Source organism: Ceratotherium simum, chromosome 39 (assembly GCF_057802395.1).
Source record: "Ceratotherium simum simum isolate JZ-2026a chromosome 39, ASM5780239v1, whole genome shotgun sequence".
In the NCBI taxonomy this organism is placed as follows: Eukaryota; Metazoa; Chordata; class Mammalia; order Perissodactyla; family Rhinocerotidae; genus Ceratotherium; species Ceratotherium simum.
This window is the reverse complement of record NC_141938.1, coordinates 2861238-2889136: the sequence shown is the minus strand read 5'-3', so window position 1 is coordinate 2889136 and position 27899 is coordinate 2861238. Positions and strand designations below refer to the sequence as shown.

The window sequence follows — 27899 nt, the reverse complement described above, 5'->3', positions numbered from 1 at the left end:
AGGCAGAGTAGATTTAGCATAATTCTTAAAGGCCCTAGGATTTTCAGAATGGTAAATAAACACTGGCTTCAACTTCCAAGTCACCAGGTGCCCGTAACACGAGTTAGCCTGTCCTTTGAAGCTTTGAAGCCAGGCTTTGACTTCTCTATAGTTATGAAAATCCTAGATGGCATCTTCTTCCAATATAAGGCCATTTTGTCTGTTGTCAGGTGTAACCACCTTCATTCGTTATCTTAGCTAGATCTTCTGGCTAACTGCTGCAGCTTCTACATCAGCAGTTGGTGCTTTTCTTTGCACTTTTATGTTATGGAGATGGCTTCTTTCTATAAACCTCAGGAACAAACCACTGCTAGCCTCAACTGTTTCTTCTGCAGCTTCCTCAGCTCTCTCAGCCTTCACAGAATTGAAGAGAGTTCAAGTCTTGCTCTGTATTAGGCTTTGGCTTAAGGGAAGATTGTGGATGGTCTGATCTATCCAGATTACTAAAACTTTTTCTCTATCAGCAATAAGGTCATTTCACTTTCTTATCATTCGTGTGTTCACTAGAGTAGCACTTTTAATTTCCTTCAAGAACTTTTACTCTGCAATCACAATTTGGCTAATTGGCACAAGAGGCCTACATTTCAGCCTCTTTCAGCTGTCAACATGCCTACCTCACTAAACTTAATCATTTCTAACTTTTGATTTGAAGTGAGAGATATGCAACTGTTCCTTTTACTTGAACACTTAAAGGCCACTGTAGTGTTATTAACTGGCCTAACTTCAATATTGTGTCTCAGGAAACAGGGAGGCCTTAGGAGATGGAAACAGATGGGGAAATGGCCAGTCAGATCACATACTATCAATTAAGTTTGCCATCTTATATGGGCATGGTGTGTGGTGCCCCAAAACAACTACAATAGTAACATCAAAGATCACTGATCACAAATCACCATAACGAATAGAATAATAATGAAAAAGTGAAATACTGTGAGAATCACCAAAACATGACACAGAGACACAAACTGAGCAAATGTTGTTGGATAAGTGGCACTGATAGACTTGCTTGACTGATTTGTTTGATGGGAGGCTTGCCAAAACCTTCAATTTGCAAAAAATGCAGCATCTGAAAAGCACAATAAAGTGAAGTGTAATAAAATGAGGTATGCTTGTACTTACATTAATATGATTTCTTTCTGGTGCAGTTTTCACACTACTCAGAAAATATCTGTTGAAATTACAAAGTTTGTCTATTTTTCAGTTATACAGTATGTATCCAGTGCACATTCTCACATGGTTTTGTGGGGCAAGTGAAAGGTTTCCAATATTGTTTATATTCAGGAGAATTCTCTCCACTATGAGTTTTTTCATGGCTTCCCAAAGAAATGGGACAGCTGAAGGCTTTCCCACATTCTTTACGTTCATACATTTTCTCCCCATTGTGCATTCTTATGTGTCCATGAAAGGTTGTGCAACAAATGAAGGCTTTCCTCCATTCCTTATGTTCACAGACTTTCTCTCAGGTGTGAGTTCTTTCATGATTTCGTAAAGAACTGGCACGAGTGAAGGCTTTACTACAATTTTTACATTGATAGGGTTTCTCTCCAGTGTGAGTTCTTTCATGTGTTTGTAATGAACTGGGACAATCAAAGGCTTTCCCACATTCCTTACATTTATAAGGTCCATCTCCAGTGTGCTTTATCATGTGTCTTTGGACATTTGAAAGATAAATGAAGGCTTTCCCACATTCCTTACATTCATAGGGTTTCTCTCCACTATGTGTTCTTTCATGTTTTTGAATGGAACTGAGATAAGCGAAGGTTTTACCACATTGCTTACATTCATAGGGCTTTTCCCCAGTATGACTTCTTTCATGTTTTTGAAGGGAACAGGGAAAACTGAAGGCTTTACCACATTCTTTACATTTATGAGGTTTTTTCCTAGTATGAATTCTTTCATGATTTTCAAGGGACCTGGGAGTACTGAAGGCTTTACCACATTCCTTACATTCATAGGACTTTTCTCCACTGTGTGTGCTTTCATGACGTTGAAAGTAATTGGGACAATCGAAGACTTTCCCACAGTCCTTACATTTATAAGGTCCACCTCCAGTATGCTTCATCACATGTCTTTGAAGGTTGGTGAGAGAACTGAGGGCTTTACCACATTCCTTACATTCATAGGGCTTTTCTCCACTGTGTCTCCTCTCATGAATTTGAAAGGATTTGCGACAACTAAAGGCTTTACCACATTGTATACATTCATAGGGTTTCTCTCCATTATGAATTAGTTCATGTTTTCGAACGTAACTTGGCCAAATGAAGCCTTTACCACATTGCTTACATTTATGGGGTTTCTCTCCAGTATGAATTCTTTTATGTTTTTGAAAGTAATTTGGACAACTGAAGGCCTTACCACATTTTGTACATTCATAAGGCTTTTCTCCCCTGTGTCCCCTTTCATGACTTCGAAAGGATCTGGGACAACTGAAAGCTTTACCACATTGCTTACATTCATATGGTTTCTCTCCAGTATGAGTTCTTTCATGTTTTCTAAAGTAAGTTGGACAACTGAAAGCTTTACCACATTGCTTACATTCATATGGTTTCTCTCCTGTGTGAGATTTTTCATGAATTTGACAGTAACTGAAACAACTGAGGGCTTTACCACAGTGCTTACATCTATACGGTTTCTCTCCAGTGTGAATCCTTTCATGCTTTCGAATGGATTGGCGATACTTGAAGGCTTTCCCACATTCCTTACACTTATATGGCTTCTCTTCATATTCCTGATAAACATATGATTTGGGTGTAGTGTGAGATCTCAGGTGCCTAGTAAAGGATGAACGATCCATGAAGACTTGTCCACACAAACTGCATTTACATAGTTTTATTCCAGTAGTTTTCTTTGTCTGATTATGATTTGGAATCTGGCTGTAGGTTTCTCCATCCTGACTACCTTCTTTACTTTTACCAAGTCTCTCAAGCATATGACTGCTGTAAACAATGAGAAGCACATTATTAATGGCTTATTTATTAATGATTTCACATTTATTAAGTTATGACTATGACATTTTTTACCACAATCAAGGAAAGTTTAAGTTTTCAGCACTCTCTGATTGTTTGAAAGTGAATATGCTGAACGCTCTGCAAGAGGGCTTAAGCATAGCTATTATCAAAACAGTGATATGCATAACTAGAGTTTCTAAATACTGTTTCCAAGTGTACTGTTTTTCAAACACTGACTATCTAGCACATTTAAGAAAAATATTTTGATAAAAATATTCTAAGAATGAATCAATATGAAACCAAGCCAATTTGTTTTATGTGCTGTTTTTAAAATTTCATGACATAGGAGGATTCTCTCATGGGACACTGCTTTCTCATGTGAGTGTGACTCACCTTAGATTTGTCACGTGGTTTTCATGCTGATCTTCAATGTTGTGGTCTTCCCATTTTTCTCCTAAAATGCAGACCAGGAAAAATCATTATAAATTAGAAAAGACTATAGAAAAAATTGTTAGATTCTAGGTTCATGATGAGCTGTGACCCTCCCTGATTTATTTGCCCATGTATTTCCTTTCCACATTTCACCTCTTGAAACAGCACTGATGAGCAAGCAACACTGGCTTTCTAACTGACACGTAATTAAGTATGAATGTTGTCGGGCCGGCCCCGTGGCTTGGTGGTTAAGTGAGTGCGCTCCACTGCTGGCGACCCGAGTTCGGATCCCGGGCTCCCACCGGCGCACTGCTTCTCCGGCCATGCTGAGGCCGCGTCCCACATGCAGCAGCTAGAAGGATGTGCAGCCATGACACACAACTATCTACTGGGGCTTTGGGGGGAAAAAATAAATAAATAAAATCTTTAAAAAAAAAAAAAAAAAAAAAAAAAAAGTATGAATGTTGTCATCCCCACCTATTGAGGCCAGATTCCTGAAGGTTTCCTTCATCACATCTCTGTAGAGTTTCTTCTGGGATGGATCCAGCAGAGCCCACTCCTCCATGGTGAACTTCACACTCACATCCTGAAAGGTCACTGAATCCTAAAACATCCCAAATACATATATAAGAGGATGAGTGAGATGAACAGCAGTGGGGATCTTTACTCAATTCATAAGAAGTTTACATACGACTCTGTTGTCTCCATGTATTACTCTATAACTTGGTCTTCGGAACTCTTACTCTCTGACACACTCACTTCCTCATAAATTTAACAGCATCATGCACACATGAAATTTATTCCTACATTTTTATTCTGACCACTTCAAGTCTTCATTGCTGTGTAATATCAGGATACAGAACCCCTTGGAGAAATGAAAAAAATTCTACACAAATGAAATAAATATTTCCATTTAAGCTCATCAATTCCTCATGAGATAAACTCTTTCATATCCTTCTTTAATACCCACCATATCATAAAGCACTGCATAAAGCACAGGGTCACATCTACATGAGATTTTAATGAGTAAAAATAAAGCAAAAAACTGGAAGCTTTTTCTTCTATTCCCATCCCCAAACATGAGAGACCAGAAGGCCTCTGGAAACCCAACTGGTAAGAAGATCCAGCTGGCCATATTGTCCTGCAGTACTCCAGGCCATTAGAAGTACTCAGATCCAGCTGGTTGAATGAAAATATTCTTGTGGAGGAAAATGATTTACAATTAGTTTATAAAATATTTCTCACAGACTCAGTTTTACGTTCTGTTCTCTGTCTCATTTCATGTAGCTAGAAAGTTATTCAGAAGACATAGCTCAGGTATGAGGAAGAAGGCATGGTAACTTAGACCTCCACAAAATCCCTATACTCATGAGCCTCAGGGTTGTTTCCCACCAATTTTTAGGACACACAGGCATGCATACTGAGATGATGAGCTCACATAAGAGGTTTTTCTGGCAGAATCATAATACTGTAACCTGGGCTTTGACAACCTTGAGGAACAGGTTAAGACATGAAATTTGAAGGGAACTTCATTGAGGTCCACAACAGTTTGATGATGAATTTGCACATGATTATAAAATATATAAAGAGTTCAACAGTGCTTTCCCCTAAAAAAACCATAAAATCTTTCTCTAATTTCAGCAATAGTACCCAACCAGCCACTCTCGTGGTTGTCAATTTCTCTTTCTTGAGCTCCTCTGTGGGGCAAGGCAGCATGACAGCCCATCCCAGGATAGGAATCCCTCAGTGGCATAACTCCCCTAAATGCTGGCCCCTGAAAGAGATCAGTAACCCACTGATGTCCATGCACAGGAGACAGAGAAAAGTTCCCAATAGCAATTCTGATGCTACAATTCATCTATTCAGCAGAGGAACAGCAAAATAGGAACAGCAAAACAGGAACACCTCTCTTGCTGTGGGTCCAGGGGGTAAGAGGAGCTGCCTGGCTCAACACTAATTACATTAGTCCCCCCTCAGCCCTGGGGAACATGTTCTAAGATACTCAGTGGATATCTGAAACTGTAGATAGTACCAAACCCTATACATACAGTAGAGATTAACAATAATAATAAAATAGAACAGATTTTATACACTATATATTGTGTATAAACGTTACCATAGACCTTAGCAACCTCAGCATACAAATTTTTCTTTCCTTATTAAGTTGAGAACTTTCACCTTTTCACTTAAAGAAAGCACTATATGGCTGCTTTCTGCCATATCCAAATTGCTAGCATCCCTACTTTTGTACTTTGGGGCCATTAAAAAGTAAAATAAGGGTTACTTGAACACAAGCACTGCAATACTGTGCCAGTCAATCTGAAAACACAGACAGTACTGACTAACGGATACATTGCATATATAGTGTCGATAAGTCGGACAAAGGGATGATTCACATGCCAGGTGGGACAAAGTGTGACAGCATGAGAATTCATCATGCTACTCAGAACAGCGCGGAACTTAAAACTTATGAATTGTTTATTTCTGGAATTTTCCATTTAATATCTTGCACTACAGTTGACCATGGGTAACTGAAATGGAGGAAAGCAAAACCACAGATAAGTGGGGACTACTGTACTCTTTCTACAGCAGAACTGTAGAGCTTGCTCATAACAAAGTCCTGCTACCTAGTGTCCAGAACACAGTGAATATGAGCAGGCTCGAGACTGCTGATCCTTATAAATTCTGGCTCACAAAGTTCATCTTTTGCTGGTATCTTGGAACTGGGATTTGGGGAGTGACTCCACCAATCTTACAGATAAGAGTGCCTCAGTGTGCCTAAAATTAATGCAAATAACACAGTATATAGTAAACTCCTGTTTTCCTTTTGAGAGTCTGTAATTTTGTTACACGTTCAGCAGACGGTGCTGATGTGGTCAGCCCCCAGAAAACACTCTGGCCACTGAGTCGCTACTGAGTTTCCCTGGTAGACAATAATTCACACTTGTACTCACAACTTGCTGCTTGGAGAACTGAGCCCAGCCTATGTGATTACACTAAGAAACATTTGGAAGCTTGTACCTGGTTTCCTCTGGACCAAATTTAATTCAGTACCAAACAAGACTAATAAAGGATATTTAATAATCTTCTTGGAAATTTTTTAAATTTTCAGGGGTAAAGTCAAATAAAAGTAAGTGAAAGGATGGCACATGTTCTTAGGAAGAACCACCCAGTGTTACCTCTTCAGTGTCACCTTGAGGTCACCTCTCCCAAATGATATCTTTATAACATTCCATAAATCCCCAAAACAAACTGTTAGGCGTCAACAAAAACTACTCCTCCAAACCTAATAAGAGGAACAAATGTCAAAAAATGAACAAAGTCTTCTGAAGAACAAAGTGGTGGTCTACCTAACATCTATCAAGAATTTTTAAGCTATAGTATTCCATGACACAGTATTAGCAGAGAGAAAAACAGACGAAGGGAAAGGAAAAGTGTCTTCCGTGGGTTGGGATTTAATATGGAAAGTTGGTCAAGGGCAGAGGGGGCATTGTAGAGCAGTGGCAAATGTCATGACACTAACACCCAGGGCAGGGACAAACTGCTATCTAAGTGAAAAAATGCCTTGTATTCCCCACTATTCCATGGACAATAGCCAGTTCATTATAGATTATATGTGAAAGATAAAACTAGGCCACCTTTAGAAGTCACAGGTAAACAATTTATTGACACAAGAATAGGGAGAAAATTCTCATATAAGAAAAAGAGTAGGCCATAAACCCAGAGCCTGACAAATTCAAATATATTAAAATTAAGGTAATTAAACAACAACAGAGAAGAAAAACATCAGCAGTACATGGAATACAGAAAGGTTAGTTTCTAGAGTGAACATGAACAGACACATAATTTTAAAATGGTCAAAGAAGCAGAACGGACTTAACAGAAGATGAAAGACCATATATGAAAAATGTCCATCACCTTGTAATGAGGTAAAAGGCAAAGAAAATGTCCAGAAGATCCCGTTTCACAGTGATTAGAACAAAAATTCATCAATTTAATAATCCCAAGTGTCGAAGACCACTGTGAACAAATCAATAAATCATGCACAAATAGAGGAGGGCTCAAGTGGTACACTCCACTGCCATTTCCTGTAAATCTGAACTCGATCACTATAAAAGGCCCAGCAATTTTTTAACAACGTCCACAGAATTTATTGTTTATTTGCATTTGCAGACTCATACAAGGGTGACACATGCTATTATCAAAAGATCTAGAGGACTTATCAATAGAACAAAGAGTATTACAAAACGCAGCACACTACTATTATCTACTGTATAACAGTTATGTCACCTTGCAACGCGAGATCTGGTTCAGGTGTCTACACGGATGACAACACAGACGTGCCTAGAGGGTGTGAGAGGCTTTATTACTTCCATCATGACACTGTCAGCGGAAGGCAGGGCAGGCCTCTCAAGCAGGTGGGACATGCCTTGAGAGAGTAAGCAGAAGAGCCTGGCCTGGGTTTTTTATTGAGGTGAGGGGGTGGGCTAGGGTGAGAGTTCAGGAGCAGGGGAAGGGTCTTCCGTGGATTGAATCACTTGCCAGAACTAAAGGAAGGAGCACGCACGTTTTCTGATCACTGCACAGATGTGGGGCACACGGGAATGAAGATTTAAACCTGTCAGCCGTCAAACATCACAAAAAGGAATCAGAGGCTCCTGGTCTCTGGTCTGGCATATAAGGAGCTTAGAAGAAGCTAGCTTCCAATCCTCAGAAGAAAAAAAGCCAAGAAACTTAAAATCAACAACTCTTCATTCAGAGAATTGAGGGCACAGGGTAAACCGCTGTCTCCACAATTAGGAAGAGAGTCAAAAAAGTAGCCATTTAAAAATATGCCCAAAATATTCTGTTCTTATTAAGCCATGTCCTCAAAACAATCTATTTCACAAGAGTATAGGTGACTGGGATATTTCCAGAGCCTAACTGACCTGGGGGGACAGAAATAGCCAACTTGAATCTGTTCTAGCCTCCTCTGCTCTTAAAAGTGGGGCACTTGTGAAGATAATAGGTTTTTCCCCCTCCTGACACCAAATATGTGGTGTCTGTTCCAATGCCACTTCCCCAACTCTACACCACCAAATAGGTATCCAAGAGTTCAATTCAATTCTAACACTAACTACCCAGAGTTCACATCAGAGTCCACAATTTAAGAGCTCAGTCATACACACTGCCCCTGCTTCAGATGCCAACCACAAATGGGGTGCCACAAGTACTACCAACAATTCTACTCAGCCATCTACAAATTCACAGATTCCCTCCACACCCTGTCAGGTTTGGTAGTTTACTAAAACAATTCTGTGAACTCAGCAAAGCCATTTACTTACTATTCTTCGTTTACTACAAAAGATACAACTCAGAAACAGCTAAATGGAATAGATGCATAGGGCAAAGTACGGCAAGGGTAGGGGTCAAGGTTGTGGAAGTGGGGCACCTCTGTTCCCTAGATATGTCACCCTCCCAGCACCAAGATGTGTTCACCAAGCGTGAAACCCTCTGAATTCCGTCTTTTTTTTTTTTTAATTTTACTTATTTATTTTTCTCCCAAAGCCCCAGTAGATAGTTGTATGTCACAGTTGCACATCCTTCTAGTTGCTGTATGTGGGATGCGGCCTCAGCATGGCCAGAGAAGTGGTGCGATGGTGCGCGCCCGGGATCCGAACCCGGGCCGCCAGCAGCGGAGCGCGTGCACTTAACCGCTAAGCCACGGGGCCGGCCCCTGAATTCTGTCTTAAAGAGTTCTGATGGAGGTTTCATTACATGAGCACAATTTATTAAATCATTGGCCATTGGTGATTAACTCAGTGTCCAGCCCCTCCCTTCTCCCCAGAGGCTGGGACCTGAGGCTGAGAGTTCCAAGTCTCTAATCAAAGCTTGATGTTTTTGGTGTTCAACTCCCATCCTGAAGCTATCTAGGAGCTGGCCAAGAGATGCCTCATTAAAACAAAAGACACTCTATCACCCTTATCACTCAAGTAATTCCAAGGGCTTCAAGAGATTTTTGCTAGGAACTGAGGACAAAGGTCAAGTATCTTTCTTATTATATCAAAGGAGGTCAAGTCTAGGGAGATAGGCTCAAAGATTGAGACCCAATCACTGGACTGGAGAATGCTTCCCCTCTCACACCCACCGCTACATCAACTGGGCTCTTGTTTAATATTAGCAGACTACACTAAAAAAACTAGATGGTAACATCAGGAAGAAGGCAACGGTGTCCCCTGTCACCAATCCTAGTCAACCTTGTCCTGGAATAATTAGCTAATGCAATTAGACAAGAAAAGAAAATAAGAAGTAGACAAATTGGGAAGCAAGAAATAAAAATGTTTTTGTGGCATATGACAAGATTGCCTATGGAGAAAATCTCAAAGAATCCCAAATAACAAAGAAAATCACGTAAACCACTAAGAAATTAGAGAAAAGATGAAGAATAAAAGGTTAACATACAAAAGTCAATTGTGTTCTACAGAGCCACACAAATATACTGATCTTCGACAAAGGACCAAAGGTAATTCAATGGGAAACACAGTGAATGGGAAACTATTTTACAAAAAACAGTGTAGGAAAACTGGACATCTATAAGCAAAAAGAAAATCTACACAGAGATTTTACACCTTGCCCAGAAATTAACTCAAAGTGGATTATAGACTTAGTGTAAAATGCAAAACTGCAAAACTTCCAAGAAGATAACATAGGCAAAAATCTAGATGACCTTGGGTTTGGTGATTAATTTTTATTTACAACAACATAGGCAAGAACCAAAAACGAAAATAATGATGTCTGACTACATTAAAATGAAAAATTCTTGCTCAGTGAAACACAGTGTTAGGAGAATGAAAACACAAGCCATAGACTGGCAGATAATCTTTGAAAATCACTTATCTGATAAAGGACTAGTACCCAAAACATCCAAAGAACTCTTAAAACTCAACAAAATGACAATAAACAACCCAATTAAAAATGGGCAAAAGATCTAAACACACTTCAACAATAATATACAGATGGTAAATAAGCACATGAAAAGGGTGCTCAAAATCAGATGTCATCAAGGAATTACAAATAAAAGAAGGAAGAGATATCTCCAGACACTTATTACAATGGCTAAAATTCACAACACTGAGAACACCAAACGATGGCAAAGATGGAGAGCAACAGGAACCCTCATTCATTGCTGGTGGGAATGGAAAATGGTATGCCTACTTTGGAAGAAAGGCAGTTTCTTAAAACTAAGCCTACTGTTACCATAAGATGCAGCAATCATGCTTCTTCAAATTTACCCAAATGGGGCCGGCCCCATGGCTTAGTGGTTAAGTGCACGCGCTCTGCTACTGGTGGCCCGGGTTCGGATCCCAGGTGTGCACCGACACACCGCTTCTCCGGCCATGCTGAGGCCGCATCCCACATACAGCAATTAGAAGGATGTGCAACTATGACATACAACTATCTACTGGGGCTTTAGGGAAAAAAAGGAGAAGGATTGGCAATAGATGTTAGCTCAGAGCCGGTCTTCCTCAGCAAAAAGAGGAGGATTAGCATGGATGTTAGCTCAGGGCTGATCTTCCTCACACACACACAAAAAATTTACCCAAATGAGTTGAAAACTTACGTTCACAAAAAACCCTGCACATGAATGTTTTGGAGAGCTTTATGTATAATTGCCAAGAATTAAATGTAACCAAGATATGTTTTTTTTCTCTTTTTTTCTCTCCAAAGCCCCAGTACACAGTGGTGTATCATAGTTGTAGAGTCGTAGCTCTTCTGTGTGGGCCCCCGACTCAGCATGGCTTGATGAGTGGTGAGTAGGTCCATGCCCGGGACCCGAACCAGCGAACCCCGAGGACCCGAAGTGGAACACGTGCACTTAACCTCTGCACTACTGGGCCAACCCCCAAGATATGTTTTAATAGGTGAATGGGTAAACAATCACTGGTACATCCATAGGATGAAATATCCTTCAGGGATGAAATATTCTTCAGTGATGAAAACAAATGAGATTATGAAGCCAAAAAGATATGGAGAAACTTTAAAATCATACTGCTAAGTGAAAGAAGCCAATATGACAAGGCTACACATTGTATGATTCCAAGTATATGACGTACGTGAAAAGGTAAAAGTATAAGAAAGTGAAAGATCCTTGGTTGCCAGGGATTTGGGGGTGGGAGGGAGGGATGAATGAATGGTGGAGCACAAGAGATTTGTAGGACAGTGAAAGTATTCCACAGTATTCTCCCTTTATCTACAGTTTCACATTCCATGGTTTCGGTTACCCACAGTCAACTGAGATCCAAAAATATTAAATAGAAAATTCCAGAAATAAACAATTCACAAGTTTTAAATAGCGTGCCATTCTGAGTAGCGTGATGTGATCTGGCACTGTTCTGCTCCATCTAGACCAGGACGTAAATCACCCCTTTGTCAAATCCATCCACGCTGTATATGCTACCTGCCCGCTAGTCACTTAGTAGCCATCCTAGTTAACAGATTGACTGTCACAATATCACAGTGCTTCTGTTAAAGTAACCCTTATTTTACTTAATAATAGCCCGAAAGTGCAAGTGTAGTGATGCTGGCAATTCAAATATACCAAAGAGAAGCTGTAAAGTGTTTTCTTTAAGTGAAAAGGTGAAAGTTCTCAACAATAACAGGAAAAAAATTGTATGCTGAAAGTTGCTATGATCTACGGTAAGAATGAATCTTCTATACATAAAATTGTGAAGGAAAAACAAATTCATGCTGGTTTTGCTGTTGCACCTTAATCTACAAAAGTTATGTCCACACAGCATGGTGAGTGCTTAGCTAAGATGGAAAAAGCATTCAATTTGTGGCTGGAAGATATGAACAGAGAACGTGTTCCAATTGACTGCAACATGCTGTGCCATAGGTACGCCAGGTATAGGAAAACACATAGTGTACGTGGGGTTGTGTACTATCCAAACCAGTTTTAGGCATCTACTGGGGGTCTTCGAATGTATCCCCTGAGGACAAGGGGTGAATACTGTCTATGATATAGAAATGACGGAGTCATGTCAACTTACACTAGCCGAAGACCAGAGATTGTATGACACAAAGAGTCAACCCTATTGAAACCTATGGAAATGCATGAATCAAAACGGGCTCATTGAGATGACATAAAGAAATGGAAAGATATCCCATGCACATGGATGGGAAGAATAAACATAGTTAAAATGTCTATACTACCTAAAGCAATCTACAGATTCAATGCAATCCCAATCAGAATCCCAATGACATTCTTCACGGAAATAGAACCAAGAATACTAAAATTCATATGGGGCAACAAAAGACCCCCAATACCTAAAGCAATCCTGAGAAATAAGAACAAAGCTGGAGGCATCACAACCCCTGACTTCCAAATATACTACGAAGCTATAATAATTAAAACAGCATGGTACTCGTACAAAAACAGATACACAGATAAATGGAACACAAGTGAAAGACCAGAAATCAAACCACACATCTATGGGCAGCTAATCTTCGACAAAGGAGCTAAGAACATACAATGGAGAAAGGAAAGTCTCTTTAATAAATTGTGCTGGGACAACTGGAAAGCCACATGCAAAAGAATGAAAGTAGACCATTTTTTTCCACCATACACAAAAATTAACGCAAAATGGATCAAAGACTTGAAGGTAAGACCTGAAACTATAAAACTCCTAGAAGAAAATATAAGCAGTACACTCTTTGACATCACTCATAGAGGGAGGGATCTTTTCGAATTTCATGTCTTCTCGGACAAGGGAAACATAAGAAAAAATAAACAAGTGGGACTTCATCAGACTAAAGAGCTTCTGCAAGGCAAATGAAACCAGGATCAAAATGAAAAAGCCCAACAGCTGGCAGAAAATATTTGCAAACCATATATCCGACAAGGGGTTAATCTCCATAATATATAAAGAACTCACACAACTGAACAAAAAAAACAAACAACCCAATCAAAAAATGGGCAGAGGATATGAACATTTTTCCAAGGAACATATACAGATGGCAAATAGGCACATGAAAAGATGTTCAATGTCATTAATCATCAGGGAAATGCAAATCAAAACTACACTAAAATATCACCTTACACCCATTAAAATAGCTATAATCACCAAGACAAAAAATAACAAATGTTGGAGAGGCTGTGGAGAAATGGAAACCCTCATTCACTGCTGGTGGGAATGCAAACTGGTGCATCCTCTATGGAAAACAGTATGGAGATGGCTCAAAAAAATAAAAATAGAAATACCTTATGATCCAGCCATCCCACTACTGGGTATTTATCCAAAGAACCTGAAATCAACAATCCAAAGAGGCTTATACACCCCTATGTTCATTGCATGCAGCATTATTCACTACAGCCAAAAAGTGGAAGCAACCCAAGTGTCCCTCAACTGATGACTGGATTAAGAAGATGTGGTATATATACATGATGGAATACTACTCAGCCATAAAAAAAGACAAAATCATCCCATTTGCGACAACATGGATGGACCTGGAGAGTATTATGTTAAGCAAAATAAGCCAGAGAAAGACAAACACCACAGAATTTCACTCATGTGGAAAATGACTAAGACACAGACAGAGAGAAGAGTTTGGTGGTTACAAGGGGGAAGGGGGTTGGAGGGTGGTTACAAGCGGTGAAGGGGCACATTTATATGGTGACTAACAATAACACACAACTAAAATTTCACAATGTTATAAACTATGACGACATCAATAAAAAACTGGCTCATCGAATGTAACCACAGTAATGTTCACCACAGCAACATAAGAAATACAATATAGGGCAAAGTGTGTGAAGACAGAGGGGTTATGTGGGAAGTCTCTGGACTTTGTGACCAAGGTTTCTCTAAACCTAACTGCTCTTTAAAAAGAACTAAACTCTACTAGAAAAACAGAAGGTGAAGACACATGCATTAATATTCATCCCTGATGATTGATGACAGAAACAGACCATCTTCATTCAGTTAATTTGAACTTATTTCAATAGGCCATTATGGTGCTCTATGAGGCCTGCATCCTGAGACTTGGAGGAGAGGAGAAACTTCCACTGAATGCCTGGTTAAGAGCCCAGCACTGTATACTGACAAGTGAAATGAGTGCCTTTGTTTCCATCAGTAGTGTCTGGACTCCATGTGGATAGAGTGTCCTGGTGAGGCCTTTTTTGTAGCCTATATGTAAAGACAAGTGTTACTTTGATTTATATATATATATATATTTTTAAATAATTTTATTTATTTATTTATTTTCCCCCAAAGCCCCAGTAGATAGTTGTACATCATAGTTTCACATCCTTCTAGTTGCTCTACGTGGGACACAGCCTCAGCATGGCTGGAGAAGCAGTGCGTTAGTGCATGCCCAGGATCCGAACCCGGGCCGCCAGCAGTGGAGCGCACACACTTAACCGCTAAGCCACGGGGCCGGTCCACTTTGATTTATATTGAGGGTAACTGAGGCAAGAGTTCCCGGAGTTCTCTTACCACAAAGGGGCAACTCTTAGAGAATCGCCCAAGAGTAGTAAACGTGCAGACGGGGACAAGTGTCAACTGATGCTAAGATGACTGCTGGATGTATGGTCAGTGTGATGACCCTTGGGTCCAGTCCTTCATCAGAGATGTTCCAATTAAGAGATAAAAGGCAACAATTCTACCTGAGCTCCATCATGTACAAATGTGGTGATGTCATCCCTAAAGTCTATAAACTCCCATTAGTTTTTTCTCAGGGAATCCTAAAAGAGCTCCCAGGGGAGCCTAGGGGGTCTGGGAAAGGGGTAACCTCTTTTTACACCATGGCACCTGGCAAGGGACTGAGGAGAGGGAAGGCCACCTAACTCTGATAGGCAGGATATCCCAGAGGGCCCAGGTTTGGCTCCATCATCTTTCAAGGGGGTCTCCATAGCCATGTTGAGCTCCTGGAGTGCTGTTTCCAGGTCCCAAGTCAAAATGGACTGCTGGATAGGTTGTCACATGCTCAGGGCCATCTTCAGGATTACCCCATAAGTAGAGGTGACTGCTGCTCTAATGCTGAAGCTTCTATAGTGAAGGAGAGGCTGAGGGGACTAAAAGGAGTGCCTGTTCTAGGTCTATTTCAAGTCCCCAGCTTTTTGTGGTAGGGGTGCCCATTCAAAGTGGACCAATTTGCAAGTAACAGCATGTCTTGACATGAGTACAACCATGTTTGGCCGCTCCATTGACCTATAGCCACCAGCACACAAAAAAATATAAAGCTGCTTTCTGTGTGATGGGAACTGACCTTTTCCTGGGAACTGGCCTTTCTCTCATGGAGAGAATTACAAGTTGTAACATTTCAAGGCTCTTGAAGCATCATAGCACGGGATGGACTGACCATCTGTGCCAGGCTTAGACAATAACTAAAGAGAACAATGCACGTACACAATTACTGGGCTGGGACGTTAACCAGGGGGCTCAATGCATGTACGCCACTGATAACCATTTGTGCGTGGAAACACTAAATGCTTGCTCTGCAAACTCTGTAATTGCTTACTCTGAAAATTATTGATGGTATAAACACTGCTGAAAACTGAGACCTGATGAGAGTTCCACCTATGGAAGGGACACCTTACCCAGGATATGTGATCCTTGCCCAGCCATGTCGATTGACAGGACTCTCCCGACAATAAAACATGAATATTATGAATAATTGATTTATTGTGAAGTAATTGATCTGATGTGTTCTCTTTTCGGTCAACCTGGTGTTTCTCTTTCCGGTTGATTTATGTCATTTCCCTTCAGTCGATCTGATGTTTCCCTTTCCGATCGATCTGATGTTTTTCCCTCTTATTATATGACCTATTCGGATCTACTGCTATCTCAGCCGATGTGGATGTTTTCCCTTTCCAGTCGAACTGATGTTTTTTCCCTCTTATTATTTGACCTATTCGGATCTGTTTGCAAACTATTGCCTTTACTATCCTCTATATAATAAAATATACCTTCGGTCCATTTGTTTGGAATGAAAAGTTTCTTTTACGTCTCCGATCGAATCCCCGAACCTCTCATAACATAATTGGCGCTGTGAGCAGGATTCAATTAAGGAGATGACTTTCCTATTCAAACAAAAGGTAACTAAAGCCAAGGTGGAAGAGACCCCAGGATGGGAGGACCCTCCCTCTTGCACTCTGGCTGGGGAATAAATTCATAGGTCAGGATTATATGAATCTTGGGATGTTCGTCTGCGAGATATAAATCATTGGATGTGACCAAAACTTTGCAGATGATGAGGGGAAAAAAAAGAAAGAAATAATGTTTCTTTTCTGGCCCAGCGAGGTTAATGTTTATTGACTGCTTATCACCGGGCTATGGAAGATAAAGATAAAATACAAGGGAGAAGGTACTCTTGGAAAAAGAAGTTTCAAATTTACAGTCCCGGCTGATGTCACCCAAAATAGAAACTCTTTCCTTGTCATGAGCCTGACATTCTAATTTTATTTGGCCCCTCTTAAATGACAGAGAGCCTAAATATATATCCAATAATAATTTGGCGAGCCCAGCCGAGAGGCTCTTTGTCTATGGCTCGATGGGCCTGGGCCAAATGGGATGTCCTAGGAAACAATCCAACAGCTGCCTAGACGATTTGCCCTAGGGACCGCTCCCAATTTTTCCATCTGACCTGGCACCACTGACCCTGGGCACATTTTTCTTATAACAGGGAAACAAGCTCTAGAATTATTTGTTTGTTTGTCTATTTGTTTGTTTGTTTTTGCTTACACCGAGATCTCCCTTCCCCTCCACCTGGAGTCCTATCTCTTTAAGAGGCAAAACTATCCCTACTGGAATGGAAATAATTATAGGACTTTTACCCAGAATCTGTTAGATGTATCTATCTGTTCTGTTTGGGATCCCATTTGACTGTCTGTTCTGTATGTTTGTAATTTTGAAGGGAGGAAATTCCATCTGTCCCTAAGAAGAGCCCTCTGGGCCACCTCTTGGCTAAATGGGCTATATTCAGCTGAAAGCCCATATCCAAGAAGATAGTTTTTTTTCTTGTAACACCACATGGCCACAATATTCCATAGACTCCAGAGAGAAAAAATAACCAAAATGGGGCAATTTCAATTTACCAAAACTGATGTATTTGCTTATGCAATTGGAAAAAGCCAACTAAAAAGTTAAATAACTAATGGGAAGCCTATTTTAATCTTTTGAGGTTAAACAAAATCAAATATACTGTACTACCTCTTTAAGAGAAAATAACTAAATAATTAAACATGCCAGCAGCCAAAGCTGAATCTGCTGCTCCCCTCCCCTCTCTTGCTGAGCTTCCCGCTTCAACTCCCCCGGAATTCCTGATCCAAAATTAAGCAAATGAAAATAAGTAAACTTTTGAAGTAATTTGAAATTGTGATGGCTATTCTGGAAAACCTGTTTCAGATGAGTTCACCTTAACGGTCACCCTTAAAAGAGAGGATTCAAAACCCCTCACGATGAAATGCAATCTCTAATTAATACACAGAGACTTCTAAAAGACAAAGTTATTTCAAAAACAGCTCCCAAAATCTTTTTGGTAACTTGAAGCTTTAGAGTTTTGCTAAATTAAGTTGATAAAAATTTATTGAGTCTCTGGGTCATTTCCACATAAGATAAAACATTAAAAATTAATTACTAAGCATAGATTTGTCTGCCTTTGGCTTCTTATCTCAAAGAAACTGAAAGATGCTTACGTTTATTGATAAACATGTTCTGTGCATGTTGAGGAATTTTCTATGAGAAAGTACACATTTCTGGAAAGTCTATATACAAAAAGCAAAATGTATATTGTCCATAAAAAAGATATAAAGAATAAAGATATTTTTGTTTGTTTTATTAAGAAAGATAAATTTGTCCTAAAGTACTAAGAAAAGAAAAAAGGCATAAGACAAATTCTAAATGTAAAAAGTAAATGACAGAAAGTTTATGGAAGTAAAACCCTGAGGAGTTTTATACATGATCAAGTTGGCTAAAATAAGCTAATGGAAAATTAAGATTTGGCTTTCTCTCTTATAAAGATAATTTTCCTAAACTTTTAGTCTGCTCTTTATATAGAGATTAAAAGGTGTTCTTTTGAGTAAGTCTATATAAAAGACAAAACACCTATGTTTTGTTAAAATAATTTCCTACGTTCAAAAAGACTGAAGTCTCTCTATTAAGGTTTTTCTCTTTGTTTTTTGACTGTTTTAACTCTCTGTTTGCCTTTCACTATTTTTGTTATCAACTTGATTAAATAAATAACTAGGCATTATTTCCTATTTGACCAAATGTTTTAAAATCTTTTGATATTTTTGATAAACTTCTGCCAAAATTAAAGTTTTTTTTAACTTAAAAAGAAATTATGGAAAGACCTGTGATTATGATGCCAAAATACAATTGTTACTGTATTTCATGTTGATGCTCACAGTTCTTTAATTTCTACAGAACAAAAGTATAACTCTTATGCTGATCAGCTGATACAAAGTCATACAACACACAACCCAGGCTTAGCACAATAGGTCCACAAAAAGAATGAACACTTGGGAGAACAAACTTCATACAGATGGGCACAACAAAGGGGAATCCTTGTCACCCATGATGATTTTGCCACTGCAGTACAACAATGTCAATTATGCCAACAGTTAAATAAACGGGGAGTTCCACACCCCTACCAAGGTCATATCCAAAAGGGATTATTTCCCGCCCATACATGGCAAATAGATTTTATTGGACCATTGCCAAATTCTTGTGGATATACTTATGCCTACACTGCTGTTGATACATATTCTGGTTATTTATTAGCTATGCCAGCTAAAATGGCCACCCAACAGAGTGCCATAAAATTATTAGATACAATTAAGTTATATTATGGAACACCAAGACAAATTCAGAATGACAACGGTTCCCACTTTACAGGTAAGTTGATTCAAACTTATACCAAGGAAAATTATGTAAAATAGGTTTATCATATACCTTATAACCCCCAAGCTGCAGGCCTCATAAAACAAATGAATGGATTGCTTAAATAACAATTGAGAAAACTCAGTCATGGCTCATTAAAGGGGTGACACAACCATCTAAGTACTGCTCCTCTGTCAAGGTTATTACCAGCAAAAATTACAGAAATGACAACTGCCACCCATGAGTTTATGACCTTAACCTATTGGCCCCTGACTCAGTCTGCTAAACCACCTTTTCGTGCCACGGCCAAAACGACTGGATTGGATTTATGTACTGTTCATTCTATTCAATTGCCCCCTAAGAAGCAGTCTATAGTCCCTACTGGGATAGGGGTACAATTTCCCAAAAATACCTTTGGTTTGTTAAAAGAACACTCTGGACTGACAGCAAAAGGTACTGATGTACTGGGAGGAGTCATTGATCCAGATTACCAAGGAGAAATAAAATTTATATTATATAATGGTAATGACAGTACTAACTGTAGAGTCTGGGGAACAAATGGGACAATTATTGGTGCTTCCCCTCCTGACTCCAAATGTGTCACAAGGACAACCTCCAAGTGAATTAACTAAAAGAGGAATACAAGGATTTGGGTCTACAAATGGATGGAAACCTAGAGCAAAGGTGTGGGTGACCCACCCACCCAATGCGGCTCTCCGTGCCACAAAAATAATGGCCCAAGGGCCCCCTGCAACACTGATAGTTATGTATCCAGGAAATGAACAATTATATCATGTTCCTAAAAATTCTGTTTCTTTGCGTGAATAGATATTCCTTCTGTGCTCGCTATGCTATGCTGCACCTCCATGTCTGCTGCAGACCTACAAACCAACTAATGTCTCCGTAGGACAACCTTTGACCCTGCACTGTTAGACCAACTGCTCTACACTGGTGGGACCTATAACCTAGACTACGAATGGCCGAAAAGTTTGATCTCAGAAACATCAATCACCTTCTCAATATAAGATAATTTCTCTATTACCCTGCCTTCTGCTACCCACCATGATGGGGGCTAATCTAGACTTCTACAAGCTAATTTGTTAGGCCTAAGTGTTACCTTATCTAATGTTATCTTTGATGCTATGTGTGATTTGCAAAATCAAGTTAATAATATTTCATATTCTAAGGGGTTATTTGATTGGTTACCTTGGGGTTTGGGTCCTTTATTGAGAGATAATTTTATAATTATTGTAGTCATTGGATGTTGGGTTCTTGGATGTGCCTTGTGTGCGAAGTTCATTGTCTGTGCATATGGTATCTTATGGTTAATGGAGACGGCCACGGCCGAAAATGTCTTGACATGAGTACAACCATGTTTGGCTGCTCCATTGACCTACAGCCACCAGCACACAAAAAAATATAAAGCTGCTTTCTGTGTGATGGGAACTGACCTTTTCCCGGGAACTGGCCTTTCTCTCACGGAGAGAATTACAAGTTGTAACATTTCAAGGCTCTTGAAGCATCATAGCACGGGATGGACTGACCATCTGTGCCAGGCTTAGACAATAACTAAAGAGAACAATGCACGTACACAATTACTGCGCTGGGACGTTAACCAGGGGGCTCAATGCATGTACGCCACTGATAACCATTTGTGCGTGGAAACACTAAATGCTTGCTCTGCAAACTCTTAATTGCTTACTCTGAAAATTATTGATGGTATAAACACTGCTGAAAACTGAGACCTGATGAGAGTTCCACCTATGGAAGGGACACCTTACCCAGGATATGTGATCCTTGCCCAGCCATGTTGATTGACAGGACTCTCCCGACAATAAAACATGAATATTATGAATAATTGATTTATTGTGAAGTAATTGATCTGATGTGTTCTCTTTTCGGTCAACCTGGTGTTTCTCTTTCCGGTTGATTTACGTCATTTCCCTTCAGTTGATCTGATGTTTCCCTTTCCGATCGATCTGATATTTTTCCCTTATTATATGACCTATTCGGATCTACTGCTATCTCAGCTGATATGGATGTTTTCCCTTTCCAGTTGAACTGATGTTTTTTCCCTCTTATTATTTGACCTATTCGGATCTGTTTGCAAACTATCGCCTTTACTATCCTCTATATAATAAAATATACCTTCGGTCCATTTGTTTGCAATGAAAAGTTTCTTTTACGTCTCCGATCGAATCCCCGAACCTCTCATAACACAGCACAAATAAGTTCAAGTAAAATTTGTACACAGGGACCAGCCCGGCGGCATAGTGGTTGAGTTCAGCACACTCTGCTTTGGCAGTCTGCGTTTGAGGGTTTGGATCCTGGGCATGGACCTGCACCACTCATCAGCCATGTTGTGGTGGTGTCCCACATACAAAATAGAGGGAGATTGGCCACAGATGTTAGCTCAGGGCGAATCTTTCTCAAGCAAAAAGAGGAAGATGGGCAACAGATGTGAGCTCGCGGCAAATCTTCCTCAGCAGAAAAAAAAAATTTCTATACAAAAAATGTTACCTCTGGAACGACAACAGAACCTAGCAGATGTTGTGGGTGCTAAAGGAGACAACTGCTATTTCTTCATGGTGTCAGGGAGGGAGCAGGTCTCAGCTGATCGAATAATTTCCAGAAATTTAACAAAGTTGTCAGGGCCTCACAATATGTTTGGCAATGTCCCATCCACTTTTTTGAGCTCCTTTTTTCAATATTTGCAAGTCCTGAATGTCCTCAGAGGAGAGGTCATTAATGTAACCTCATACCTGTGGTCTTGGAGAAACCAGGATGCAGTTCAGATCCTGCTGCAATGTCTGTGTGGGAGGGCACAGCTGTTGAAGATCCATGAGGAGAAGCCAGTAAAGGTGCATCGTGTCCCTTCAGAGGGGAAGGCCAAGTGCAGCTGAGAGGCTGTTGACATAGGCACTGACAGAACAGACTTAGCCAAATCTGTGAGAGCTGGATATTTATCACTTGCTGATTGGTTGTAGTCAGTAATTTCTATACTGTTGGGGAATGGGTATAGGGGTCTGCTTGGTGCGACCACAGCCTCAAGGTTAAGGTAAACCACTTTGAGGTGTCAATCATTCTTTCTAGGTTTAATAAAAGGACAAATTGGGCTGTTAAAAAAAGAAATGGGAATAGTCAACCCTTCATTAACTAGGTTTTCTACACAGTTTTCAATCCTTCAAGGCCCTGGGTAATGTACATTGGGCCATACTAACTACATTATTTGTGGAGTAAGGTCCCTGGGGTTCCATTTTGTCAAGCCAATTTGTAAGTGGCAAAGACTTCATTTAATTTTAATTCTTGAATCACTGGTTCAGAGGTTCCCAGATCACTATGGGATATTTTAGGACAAGGGGTGTTACGACCATGGAGAATTTAGGCAAGACCACAGTTCTGCTGGTTAATGAGAAACATTTGTCCTATTTGTTGCCTGTATTATATTCATTAATGCCCTTAAGATCATCAGGGGGACCTTGCTTAAATTTAGTGGAGTCCCAGGTAGAAATGTAATTGGAGACCTAGTGTTGACTAACTGCTTGAAGGTTTGTGAATTAGTACATTATATCAGATGGCAAAATTAATTCAGAACCTATGTTGTACAGTCTCAGAAAGCCAAGCAGTGTACATCTATCTGTTTTCTTCCATAAATTTTTGCAGGGTATTTTTGATTACCAAAGGGGCAAACTGTGGACCTTTGTTTCAGTATTTTATCTATTGTATCCTTTCTACTGCCCTTCTCTGTTTTGTTTTCTTAGTCACTGCATATACTTCAGGGGAGGGAGTGCCTCTCTAACCTGGTATTTATATATTTTTTCCTCCCAAGAGCCTCAGAACAGTGCCATCAGGGTTAGAAGCCTCCCCCATGACAACTGGCTGTTCTATAGGCTTTAAGGTCCCTGGACTAAGTCAAGATTGAACTAATTTCTTTGCTGTGCCACAGGGGAGCCATGGGTGTTGTCCCCTATGACCCTGAGAGTCAGATCTTTTGTTGCAGTAGAGGCAGGGCCAGCAGCAGCAGGGGTACATAAGTGTCCAAGTGAGCCCTCCGGTATTAGGAGTGTGGATTCAGCCCACCATCTACTGCCTGCCTTTGCTCCTCACATCTCTTTCTCTTTTTAAATGACTGCTCTTTCCAGAGTGACCAACCAACGGGCCTACTTCTTGCACAGGGTATAGTCCCGTCCTACCACCCCCAACCTCAGGCCAGGCTGGGCCCAACCCGGGCTCCGCTGCAGCTTCACTCCAACATACAGATGAAGCCCAGCAAAGACACTGACACACCACTACTTTAAGGGGGACCCCAATGCCATTACTCCTGCTCCCAAATGCCTAAGAATGATCAAAACTGCCAACTCTGCTCAGCTGAGCCTAGAACTGAGGCTTGGTGGGTCAACACTGCAACACGGGGCAGCACAGCTCACAGCACAGGCTCCCCAGCAAGCAGCAGCCCACAGTGCAGGCCGCCACCAGGCAGCAGAGCAGGTGAGCAAGTCAGAGCAGGAGAAGACAGACCCACGGGTGGGGGTCATGTCTGGGCACGCTGCTCAGGGCACCAACTGTTGTGGTCACTGCAGGGGGGGGGGTCCCTTGTTGAGATTGATGCCAGGGTGGCACATGCGCGACACACACACACACACACACACACACACACACACACACACACACACACACGGGGTAGGAAAAGGCTTAGGACTCACATAACAAAAGTCTGAGGGGGAGGGCAGGGCCTGCCTCTCAAGCAGCTCTGGAAGGGCTCAGAAAGCAAGGAATGGAGCCTGGCCTGGGTGTGCACTGGGCTTGGGGGTGGGGCTGGGGCAAGAGTTCTGCACACAGGCAGGGGCTTGTGTGGTGGAATCTCCTGCCTGCTCCAGAGGAGAGAACACCCAGGCGTTCTCATCAGCTTGTCCAGGTCAGGGCACAAGGGGAAGAGGGTGGGGTGAGGCCTAAGCTGTGAGCAGTCATGCAAATTGTGGAGTCTGACTGCTCATTACAAGGACAAAGCGGATAAGAAAAATATGCATTCTCAATTGCTTGATAATTATATATAAAGAAACACTAACAGGAGGCTTAAGAAATGATTAAAACTGTAGTTGGGAATGGCTGGAGTAACAGCACTGGAAAGGACCAGGATACACTGGCAATGAGTCTTAAGGGAGACTGCCATCTTACAGATTTATTTCAAATAAACAGACAAATTTATGTATACTATATTTACTATTTAACAGTCTTTTATTTAATTTTAACTTTTGTACACAGGAAACCATACTAAGATGTAATTCCTTTAAACACTATTGGCTACAAAAGTGTAAACCATTCAAAATGAAATTTTTCAAATCTCTTTGTAACTAAAAGGACGCACAGCATCCTAGTTTGTCCTTCCCCTGTATCTCACACAGGGGGTATTTTGAGGAATAAGCAGCATATTATAACACAACAGGAGTTTGAGGTTAGCCACTTAAACATAGTAGGATTTTTAAAGATTTACATAAGCTTTCAGAAATCTCCCTCACATCAATTAAAACAGGAATTCAACTGCTTTAGCCTTTTAAATTTCTACGTTCTCTGGGGACATGCACATACAAAAACTGATCTAAAAATGAAATATGTACCTGAGGACTTCAAAAAATTCATCTGACATCTTGAGGTTCCCTTGCATAAATGGAACAAAAATTCGATTTGCTTTCCTCACATCCTATCTCTCAATCAACTTACAGTTTCAGGGCCCAAGTGCTAAGGGAAACTAGAGCCAAGGGGCTGCACTATTCAATCGATAAAGGAATCCAAAGGAAAGAAACACAAATATTGGAATCAGCACAGATAAGCAGCCCGCTTCCCACAGGACAGAAGGAAAGCCACACTCAGAAGCTTCCATATTCCTGACTCTCCTGGTTGAGACAGAACCCCTGGAGTGGGTCAGTCCCTGGTGAAGGGGGGTGGGGCACCTGAGCAGCCACAGGAGTGAACTCTGGGAGCTCCACACGCCCTCCCCTCCCCAGGGAATAATGCAAATACTCCCTCTCTCAGGCTTCCCTTCTCACAATGAGGAAAACTCAGCTGGAGTCAGTTTAAGGTTCTGACCCAAGTGAACTTCCCAATTAATGGACCCTAATCCAGGACACAGAACTCCTGATTTCACAGACTTTCTCAATGTAAACAAGTTATACTCTGAGTGCACCTACACTATGAACACAAAACTCCAACTTACGTCTAGAAGTAGGTCCAAGGAAACCACAGCTACAACCTCAGAAAGGGCATCACCTCCCCACCCCCATGTGCACGTGCACCCCCAGCTTTCCAGGGCTCTGCAGCTCGTCTCAATATAGAGGCTCCTTCCATGGGGGGTGTGAGCAGGCAGGACACCTGCAGGGGGAGGCTCTCCAGGAAGAACAACTGGGCCTTGAACTACTTCCCTTTGCAGGCCCAAGGGGGCCTTAGCTTAGATCCACTGCCTCCAGGCCTCTGCCCCCACTGGAGTTTTAGTGGACCACCATTGATATTTTAAATACACAAACCCAGCGTTTGAACAATCCAGGTACAACACTCAAACCAGCCTTTATGTGGAAATGAGGGAAGAAAACTGTATTGCACTTTGCTGTCTCAACAAAAAAGCTCACAAGAATGTAATGCATTCTGGGGAAAAAAAGATGTTAAGTATTATTTCTATGACAAGAAAATTTTTTATAAACTATTAATCACACTTGAACACCTCAGGTCTGCACGTCTAAGCCCTGGAAATCCATTTGAACTCACCCAAAATACAAGAACACTCATCAGAATGTTACTATTGTGCTCAGGAAAGGAAAACAGATAATTTTTAAATCATGTAATGTAAAACTGGAATTTTTTTTGTGAAACTCACCTCTTTCTTTCCTCTTTGCAGATATTTTATAGTCTTTCAAGCTGTATTGATTAAATAAATTTTTATCCAAATTTATTTGGATAAAAACTGAGACTGAATGAAAAACTGAGACTAAATTTAAGTGAATATATCTTTCCAAGGTGACACACCCAGGAAGGGGCAGTGCCGACAGACGGATCACCCAGAAAAGTTTGCCAAGAGGAACCTCCACCCACAGGCCTTACGATTGAATGTCTGTGCCCAGGACACATCCTGGGAGGAGAGGCAGAGAATTTCGGACAACACAGTTCCAGGTGGTTATTTGCTACTTTTCTCTCAAGTAAAACATCAACAACAAGGAATAAACCCTTTTAAAAGAGCCACCCGTCGACTATGCAAAAAGAATCCACAACTAAAATATTGGGTCTGTTTGTAGTTGATTATGATGCTGTGAATCGGCGAAGGCAAGTTGGTGTTTGGGGACGCGAGGGATTTGGAAATTTAGGGATTTATTGCCAGTCCTAGGGAGAGCAGGGGAGCGGGGGCCAGGGCATGGATTTGAGATCCTGCTCCCCAAACATTTGGAAAACTCAGGAGGAAACGAGTCCCCTCTGGGGAGAAAGGAGGGACTGGGGACCCCACAGACCACAGCTCCTCCCACGCAGGAGCCCCGGAGACCGAGTCACGATTGTCCCTGATGACCCTCCCCGTGGTCACCGCACCATCTGGGGACACGCGGGGCTGCGGGCGCAGAGCTGCCCAGAGAGGCTCCGGGGCCGAAGTCGCCGCGCGCAGTGACCACACGACGCCCGGGGTCCCGGCTGCCGGCCCGGCCCCCACGCTGCGGCCGGAGGGGACTGAGGTCCGAGCGGCGCCCCCGCGGACTCGGGTCCGCAGACTCCGGAGGTGACCGCAGGGAGGCCGGGTACCGCAGTGGCCGTATTCAACCAGCCGTTCCTCCTTCCCGTCTCCGGACCCCCGGCCCAAACTCTCACCATTTCCAAGTTCCCTGGGTCCCCCGCGTCCTTCCTACGATTAGGCACAGGTCACAGCGAGACAGAGTCGAGTAGGTGACAAGGCAACGTGGCGCCTTTAAGGGCAGCGGCCCCTGACCGGAAGGACTGTGGAGCGAGCGGGAAGTCGGGAGTCGCGGCGGAGCGTCGTCCCACCCACCTGCCCCGGAGCCCACCCTGATTGGACAGTTCTAATGGCCCCGCCCACCTGCTCCTGAGTGACAGCGGGACGAAGATTATGTGTCTGAGCTGATGGTGGTTTCATTACATGGGCACAACTTATTAAATCACTGGCCATGGGTCAACTCAGGCTTCAGCCCCCCTCCTCTCCACAGGGGCTGGGACTGAAAGTTCCAAGCCTCTAATCAGGGCTTGGTGTTTCTGGTGTCCAACCCCCCTCCTGAAGGCATCTAGGAGCTGGCCAAAAGTTGCCTCATTAAAACAAAAGACATTCGATCACCATTATCACTCAAGTAATCCTAAGGGCTTCAACAGGTTTTTGCTAGGAACTGAGGTCAAAGACCAAATATCTTCCTTATTACATCACAGGAGGTCAAGTCTCGGGAAACAGGCACACTAAAAGATTGAGACCCAATCACTGGACTAGAGGATGCTTCCCCTCAGCCGACACCTACCTCTACACCAGCTGTGCTCTTGTTTAATGTTAGTGGACTACACTGAAAGGACTAGGTGCTTTCTGGTAACATCAAGAAGGCAAGGATGTCCTCTCCCACCACTCTTAGTCAAACTTTTACTGGATTGT

General features: G+C 41.5%; 1 protein-coding gene across 1 annotated transcript; it reads right to left on the bottom strand.

Annotated features, from left to right (window-relative positions):
- Positions 1-1353: 1353 nt before the first annotated feature.
- On the bottom strand, positions 1354-27232 carry LOC101395123 (uncharacterized). Its single transcript, XM_014796864.2, has 4 exons — positions 27119-27232; positions 3897-4023; positions 3381-3441; positions 1354-2975 (listed from the first exon to the last, which is right to left on the bottom strand). Exons 1-4 carry the CDS (start codon positions 27119-27121, stop codon positions 1499-1501), a joined length of 1668 nt encoding a protein of 555 aa, XP_014652350.2. The 5' UTR covers positions 27122-27232; the 3' UTR covers positions 1354-1498.
- Positions 27233-27899: the final 667 nt, after the last annotated feature.

What these genes read in the sequence shown, in the direction of transcription:
- LOC101395123 (XM_014796864.2), bottom strand. An exon ending in CAGGAATCTGGCCTCAATAG is followed by an intron (nt 3,442 to 3,896) that starts GTGGGGATGACA and finishes TCTGCATTTTAG; the next exon opens with GAGAAAAATGGGAAGACCAC. An exon ending in AACCACGTGACAAATCTAAG is followed by an intron (nt 2,976 to 3,380) that starts GTGAGTCACACT and finishes CATTGTTTACAG; the next exon opens with CAGTCATATGCTTGAGAGAC.